This window comes from Melanerpes formicivorus, unplaced genomic scaffold (assembly GCF_026170545.1).
Source record: "Melanerpes formicivorus ecotype bairdi unplaced genomic scaffold, bMelFor1.0.p_v2 SCAF_1, whole genome shotgun sequence".
NCBI classification, from domain to species: Eukaryota; Metazoa; Chordata; class Aves; order Piciformes; family Picidae; genus Melanerpes; species Melanerpes formicivorus.
Genome location: NW_027142353.1, coordinates 63,107,254 through 63,115,581, shown reverse-complemented (window position 1 = coordinate 63,115,581; position 8,328 = coordinate 63,107,254). Strand labels below are relative to the sequence as shown.

Genomic DNA, 8,328 nt, shown 5'->3' with positions numbered 1-8,328 from the left:
GCGTGTCTGCTGCACCACACAGCTTGGTGTCATCAGCAAACTTGCTGAGGGTGCACTCAATGCCACTGTCCATGTCCCCCACAAAGATGTTGAATAAGACAGGTCCCAGGACTGATCCCTGAGGGACTCCTGTTCCTCCTGTTCCTCCACAGCCTCCTCCCAGAGAAACTGACACCTTACAATCTACACAGGTGGTCAATGTGGTGGGTAGGGAACTGGCTTACAGGCTGTACCCAGAGGGTAGTAGTAAATAGTTCTTTCTCAGCCTGGCAGCCAGTGACAAGTGTAGAGGCTGACAGAGCTGGGGTTGTTTAGCCTGGAGAAGAGGAGGCTCAGGGGAGACCTTATTGCTGTCTACAACTACCTGAAGGGTGGTTGTAGACAGGCGGGGGTTGGTCTCTTCTCCCAGGCAACCTGTGACAGGATTAGGCTGGATGTTAGGAAGAAGTTATTCACAGAAAGAGTGATTGGCCATTGGAATGTGCTGCCCAGGGAGGTGGTGGAGTCACCATCACTGGAGGTCTTTAAGAGGAGACTGGATGGGGTGCTTGGTGCCATGGTTTAATTGACTAGATGGTGTTGGGTGATAGGTTGGACTTGATGATCTTGAAGGTCTTTTCCAACCTATTCTATTCTATTCTATTCTATTCTATTCTATTCTATTCTATTCTATTCTATTCTATTCTATTCTATTCTATTCTATTCTATTCTATTCTATTCTATTCTATTCTATTCCATTCTATTCCATTCCATTCCATTCCATTCCATTCCATTCCATTCCATTCCATTCCATTCCATTCCAGAAATCGATATTGGGTGCAATGTTGTTTAATATCTTGATAAGTGATCTGGATGTTGGGATGAAGAGCACCATGATGAACTTTGCAGACAACAACCAAAAGCAGGTGAGCATGTTGACATTCCAGAAGGGAGAGCCACTACCCAAGAAGACCTGAACAGGATGAATGTGTGGGCTATCTAGAAACGCAGGGGGACAAATGGAGGGTCTTGGGAATCACTTGGGAATGCATAATCCAGGGGTGCAGCTCAGACTGACTTCTGCCTGCCTGGAGAGCAGCCCTGTGGAATGGGATTTGGGAGTATTAGTGTGTAGCAAGCTCACAATGAGTGAACAGTGTGCTGCAGTGGCAAAGGCGGCCAGCAGGATGTTGAGTTGCATCAACAAGGGCATTAACAGAAGAGATAAAGAAGTCAATGTCACACTCTACTCAGCACTTTCCAGGCCACATCTGGAGTGCAGTTTTGGCTCCCACTGTACAAAAAAAGGTGTGGACAGGATGGAAAGTGTCCAGAGAAGGTCAACGAGAATGATCAGAGGGCTGGAAGACCTTCCATGTAGGAAAAGACTGAGATAACTGGATTCCTTCACCTTTGAGAAGAGAAGGGTTAGAGGAAACTTTATTACCAGATACCAGTAAATAAAGAGTGTCTACCAAGGGGATGGAGACAAGGAGTCACGTGGAAAAGGAAAGGGGTAATGAGTACAAGTAAATCCTGTGGAGATTCCAATTGGAATCAAGAAGAAAAATTTTCACAATGAGGACAGTTAGAAGTTGGAATAATCTCCCAAGAGAAGTAATGGATTCTCCTACATTGCTCAGTTCTAAGACTTAGTGTGACAGAATGCTGGATGATCTCATTTTGTTTAGCAGAGGGATTATATAACATTTATCTATAACAGCAGATGATCAGATTGAGACTTAGGGCCCATTCCATTTTTCTTTTCCCCAAATAACTATTTCAGGTTGTTATTTATCCATCTCTCTACCCATACCAAAACAAAAATGGGTTTGCCTGATTTTAAAATTAACTTGCTCTTTTGAAACTTCAGACTGTTACATTACCAGAGGCAGGCCACATGCTGCATTTCTTAATTAGAGTAAAACACTTGATGCAAATGTTGCCATTTAAGACAAGGAGGAAGCAGAATGACAAAGAATCATGAAATGGCTGGGATGCACATAATGCAAACCTAGAAACAAAATAATAGCAATTTTTAAGCTGAACATATTCCATTATTCAAATAAGGCTGCTTAAAGTAAACACATTCTGGTGGTTTCTGTGGAAACAGGGTCAGAAAGCTATAGGTAGTCAATGTGCAACTGCCAGCCGAGATGGAGAGCTCTCACTTGAAGATTTCAGGAGCTGCCTGCCTGCTGGGTTGCATGTGCAAAGAGTTAGCTTCCAGAAGTAGACCACGGGATTTCAGACTGGATAAAAGGACATAAAGGCTTAATGAGAGAGGGCAGTAATCTAAAGCTTACAAAAAATATATATACATATTTGGGTATTAATATTATTGAATAATATTAAAACATATCATGATTTCATTTCACAAAATATAATCATTTTTATTTTTCTATATTACAAAATGGAGATTTCAGGTGATTTAGTATTTTTGTGAGGAACATAATTGAAGTGACAGCAGCAACTATTGAATCTATGGATAACTGTTCAAGCTGTCATTGCTTGGTGACATGGTTTAGTTGATTAGATAGTGTTGGATGATAGGTTGGGCTTGATGATCTTGAAGGTCTTTTCCAACCTGGTCTATCCTATCCTATCCTATCCTATCCTATCCTATCCTATCCTATCCTATCCTATCCTATCCCACTCTACTCTACTCTACTCTGCTCTACTCTGCTCTGCTCTGCTCTACTCTACTCTACTCTACTCTACTCTACTCTACTCTACTCTACTCTATTCATACTTAGCAAAGTCATGATTTTGGGATGAAGATATGTTTTATGATGGCTCCCTGAAATAGTTTCTCAGCAACAGCAAAAAGAAATTCCTTGTTAAAATAAGGAAATGGAAAACACACAGCAGTAAAGAAAAGAATCATTTTGTCATGTGGGTCAGGACACAAGGATCTGCTCCCAGAGGAAGATACTTCTCTGTTTCTTTGGTTGAAAACACAGTGGAAGCTGTCTACCTACATGAACCAAATAATTGGCTCAAGTCAGTATGTCTTGCCCTTTAGGAAAATATAAACTAGCTTCCTCTAAATATTTTTAACCAATTCTAAATGTATTACAAACCAAGATGTTAGTTTTCCCCAGGTTTGCAAATGCAGCACAGGAAAGAAAAATCTCCATAACATGCTGTCCTTGTGGTTTTGTTTTTGTCATACCTTTCCTATCACTTACTATTCAAAGCCCACTCTGATGGAGGAATGTGTCTGGCTGATTGTTCAATGATTCTCCTGCTTTATGTCTCCTTTTTCTGTGACCTTTATTTCCATGGGATTTTTGAATATTGCTCTCCTCTGAGTCCTTGCCTCCTTGATACTCATCTTGAATGCTAGTATCACTGCAGCTTCTCTTTGGCTTTTACATAGCGAAAGGGTGAATGAATCACAAAAGACCTGAAACTGATAGATGCCAAAAGGTGTGATAAGAGTGCAGAAGGTTCTCTTTTCTTTTCTTGCCTCTACTTATCTATTTTCTCAGTTCCTTGTAAGTTTTATGCAGGTGAATTTTCAGGGTAGTCAGGCCTGCTGAGATTTAAAAGGAAGCAGTGATAAAAAAGTAGATGTGCATAAAAAATGAACTGGTGACACTATGGTTAGGGTTTTCTTGTCAGAAGCATAGGGAGGAGAACTGTGAAGGTTACCCTTTTAGCACTGTGTGGATCTCTAGCTATCATGCTTTTCCTTAAATTTCCTAAAATCTCATAATTACCAGAGAATCTGAGGGTTTCCTTGTGGGAAGTTGACAAGGAAGAAGTGATCTTGCTTGGGCATTGGGGTTGGGCTCACTGATCTCTGGAGGTGCCTTCCAGCCTCTAATGTTCTGTGAGAATGTGTTCCTGTAAGTTTTTCATCCCTATACCTGCAAAGAAGATCTTGTCAAGCATAACCTCCTCTACAAACCTAAAAATGGATTGGATTTTGAAAGAATGTCTGGATTATAATCATTTTTGCAGGTAGAATGAATTACTGGTCAGGAGCATCTGAAATGAAAACTCAGTTCTTTCACAAGTAGATAGCAACAGACATCTTTGTGTTCAGATCATAGAATCATAGAACCAATAAGGTTGGAAGAGACCTCAATGATCAAGTCCAACCTGTCACCTAACACCTCATGACTACTAAAACATGGCACCAAGTGCCATGTCTAATCCCCTCATGAACACCTCCAGGGATGGTGACTCCACCACCTCCTGGGCAGCACATTCCAATGGTTCACAACTCTCTCAGTGAAGAACTTTCTCCTCACCTCGACCCTAAACTGCCCTGGTGCAGTTTGAGACCGTGTCCTTTTGTTCTGGTGCTTGTTGCCTGGGAGAAGAGACTAACCCCCTCCTGGCTACAACCTTCCTTCAGGTAGTTTAGACAGAAATAAGGTCTCCCCCTGAGCCTCCTCTTCTCCAGGCTCAACAACCCCAGCTCTCTCAGCCTCTCCTCATATGCTGCTGGTCAAGGCCTCTCCCCAGCCTCATTGCCCCTCTCTGAACACGTTCAAGTGTCTCAATGTCCTTCTTAAAATGATGGGCCCCAGAACTGGCCACAGGACTCAAGGTGTGGCCTAACCAGTGCTGAGTACAGGGGCACAATGATTTCCCTGCTGGCCACACTATTCTTGATGCAGGCCAGGATGTCATTGGCCTTCTTAGCCACCTGTTTACACTGCTGTGTCATGTTCAGCTGGCTGTCAATCAGTACCCGCAGGTCTCTTTCTGTTTGACAGCTCTCCAGCCACTCTGATGAGCAGCTCATCCACAATATGTTTATGGTATTATATGTTATCTATCAGGGAAAACAAAACAAAAACAAAACAAAGCAAAAAACACCCAACAATTTGTCAGACTGAAGCTTTTTAAGAAGTGTAGCTGAAAAGTTTATTATGAAGACAATCAGATCCAGATATTATTTATGTATTAGTATGTTCATGTGTGGCAAATTAATTTGTAATGATAACAGTTTCATTCTGATGAAAGCCAAGACCAAATTGTACAGGTTCCATAATGTTTAGGAGGCCTGAAACAGAAAACTGAATGAGAAACTTTTGCTGAAGCCATTGCTCCAGTCAGTATCTAAGAAAACATCAGACTCAGGGGAGACCTTATTGCTCCTACAACTACCTGAAGAGTGGTTGTAGCCAGGAGGGGGTTGGTCTCTTCTCCCAGGCAACCAAGCACCACAACAAGAGGACAAAGTCTCAAACTGGTGCCAAGAGAAGTTTAGGCTTGAGGTGAGGAGAAAGTTCTTCACTGAGAGAGTTGTTAACCATTGGAATGTGCTGCCCAGGGAGGTGGTGGAGTCACCATCCCAGGAGGTGTTAAAAAGGGGATTTGACATGACACTTGGTACCATGGTATATTATTCATGAGGTCTTGGGTGACAGGTTGGGCTTGATGATCTTTGAGGTCTTTTCCAATCTTATTAATTCTATGATTATCCTCAAACACTGCTTATGCTCTGAATTTGCAATAGTGCATCTATTGATTAACGACTTTAACACAGCAAGTAAAATTACTTGGGGGTACAAAACACTTCCTGTTATTTGTCTCTACAATGTTCCTTTACTTTGATTGCTTTAATTGGGGGAAAAACTTATTTCACACTGTTACAGGGATAATTTAACTGATTTCCTTGTAAAGCTTTCATAAATTATGATATGAAATTCTAACAAGAACCTAGATGTATACTGCAATCTAAAATAACAGTTTCATTTGCACTTCTAATTTGTACAATTTCATTCTCTGATTCAGAATTTCCATCACTGTACATTATGGAGAAATCACACAGTAATTGTGATGACTCTGAAATATGTGTTCGATTATATTCTAGAAGTGCCAAGTATATCAATATCTTGGTACTTAGGAAAGTCAAAGTCTGGGAAATGCAAACCAAACTAAGTTTTATACTTGAATGACTTTTGATAAATACCTATGACATTTTGGTAAAATAAATGATTTTGAATATATGTGACAGAGCTAGTAGGGGTCTAGTAAAAGGAGTTGTCTATGTGTATGTCTACAGCCATACACATCTGTGCATATACACATATACAACATATATCATAGAATCATTTTGGTTGCAGAGGACCTATTAGACCTTTAAGATCATCAAGCCCAACTGTTAACCTAACACCACGAAGCCTGTCACTTATCAGCGTCACTAAGCACCACATCTATACATAGTTTCATAGTTTCATAGTTTCATTCAGGGTTGGAAGGGACCACAAGGATCATCTAGTTCCAACCCCCCTGCCATGGGCAGGGACACCCCACACTAGATCAGGCTGGCCAGAGCCTCATCCAGCCTGCTCTTAAACACCCCCAGGGACGGGGCCTCGACCACCTCCCTGGACAACCCATTCCAGGGCTTCACCACTCTCATGGGGAAGAACCTCCTCCTCACATCCAGCCTGAATCTCCCACCTCCATCATTTAAATACCTCCAGGGATGGTGACTCAACCCTTTCCCTAGGTAGCCAGTTCCAATGCTTGACCACTGATTCAGTAAAGAAATTTTTCCTAATGTTTAATCTAAACCTCCCCTGGTGATGCTTGAAACCATTTCGTTTTTTTCTATTGCTTGTTACTTGGGAAACGAGACTGACCTCCCTGTTGTTACTATCTCTTTTCAAGTAGATGTAGAAAGTGCCACGGTTTCCTCTGAACCTCTTTTTCTCCAAGCTAAACAACCACAGCTCCTTCAGCTGCTCCTCATAACACTTGCACTTTGGATCCTTCAGACAAGGGAGCTAGGAAGTACTTATGAATCTGCCAGTGTACACACATTGTCAGCGGTCAAAGGCACAACCCTCTTTGCATGTTCATCATAATGCAACACCATGCTTACCTGTGTAAACCTCACTTTGCCTAACTGCTGAGGAAGAGGGAAAAAAAGACAAGAAAAGAGAAGAAAAGAAAAGAAGAGAAGAGAAGAGAAGAGAAGAGAAGAGAAGAGAGAGAGAAGAGAAGAGAAGAGAAGAGAAGAGAAGAGAAGAGAAGAGAAGAGAAGAGAAGAGAAGAGAAGAGAAGAGAAGAGAAGAGAAGAGAAGAGAAGAGAAGAGAAGAGAGAAGGAAGAAGAGAAGAGAAGAGAAGAGAGAAAGAGAAGAGAAGAGAGAAGGAAGAGAAGAGAAGAGAAGAGAAGAGAAGAGAAGAGAAAGAGAAGAGAAGAGAAGAAGGAAGAGAGAAGAGAAGAGAAGAGAAGAGAAGAGAAGAGAAGAGAAGAGAAGAGAAGAAGAAAGAGAAGAGAAGAGAAGAGAAGAGAAGAGAAGAGAAGAGAAGAGAAGAGAAGAAGAAGAGAAGAGAAGAGAAGAGAAGAGGAGGAAGAGAAGAGAAGAGAAGAGAAGAGAAAGAGAAGAGAAGAGAAGAGAAGAGAAGAGAAGAGAAGAGAAGAGAAGAGAAGAGAAGAGAAGAGAAGAGAAGAGAAGAGAGAGAGAGAAGAGAAGAGAAGAAGAGAAGGAAAAGAGAAGGAAAGAAAAGAAAAGAAAAGAAAAGAAAAGAAAAGAAAAGAAAAGAAAAGAAAAGAAAAGAAAAGAAAAGAAAAGAAAAGAAAAAGAAAAGAAAAGAAAAGAAAAGAAAAGAAAAGAAAAGAAAAGAAAAGAAAAGAAAAGAAAGAAAAGAAAAGAAAAGAAAAGAAAAGAAAAGAAAAGAAAAGAAAGAAAATAAAAGAAAACCCAAAGCAAATAAACAAAACAAGTCCAATAATACCCTTAAAACTACAGTGGAAAAAATGAACAGATGAGGGAGAAGCAATATAAATGTCCCAAAAAAGATAACTTTGTACCATAGTCAGTGTATTTTCTTTTTTCAGTTTTAGCTCAGCTAATTAAGTGCACACTAGTCTTGCCTTTCACTGCATAGCAGTCTTGCATATATCAGAACCAATTTAAATGAGGGAGGTCTATTCTATTCTATTTCGTATTCTATTCTATTCTATTCTATTCTATTCTATTCTATTCTATTCTATTCTTTCTATTCTATTCTATTCTTCAATTCTATTCTGTTCTGTTCTATTCTAAGACAGAAGTCCATAACTGCTACAGTAATTTCTGAGAGTTATAAACTATTTGTTTATGGTTAATTATTCTTTAAACCATGAGATCTGCCCTGTCAGAACATGTTTTGGAAGAAGCTGAAAAATTAACAGGGTATAAACAAAACTAAAGGTTTGTTAGTTTCCATCTGCAACAAGCCTGTCCTGATGTGTTCTTTAACCTCTGAAATGAATTTTGAGAAGATACTCTGTTGAGAATCAGAAAGTTCCCTATATTACAGCTGTCTTAAAAGAGAGAAGAGAGCCCTCAGTACATACCAGTTCCTAAATTCCCTTTCAATAATTGATACTT

At 40.3% G+C, this 8,328-nt stretch overlaps 1 protein-coding gene across 1 annotated transcript; it reads left to right on the top strand.

Moving 5' to 3' along the window:
- The first annotated feature begins 821 nt into the window (after positions 1–821).
- LOC137446112 (DNA ligase 1-like) lies at positions 822–7,716 on the top strand. Its single transcript, XM_068148513.1, has 2 exons — positions 822–905; positions 6,865–7,716. The coding sequence occupies exons 1-2, from the start codon at positions 822–824 to the stop codon at positions 7,714–7,716; spliced, it is 936 nt and encodes a 311-aa protein (XP_068004614.1).
- The last annotated feature ends 612 nt before the right edge of the window (positions 7,717–8,328 follow it).

What these genes read in the sequence shown, in the direction of transcription:
- LOC137446112 (XM_068148513.1), top strand. Translation starts at nt 822, where the DNA reads ATGTTGTTTAATATCTTGATAAGTGATCTGGATGTTGGGATGAAGAGC. An exon ending in CAGACAACAACCAAAAGCAG is followed by an intron (nt 906 to 6,864) that starts GTGAGCATGTTG and finishes CTAACTGCTGAG; the next exon opens with GAAGAGGGAAAAAAAGACAA.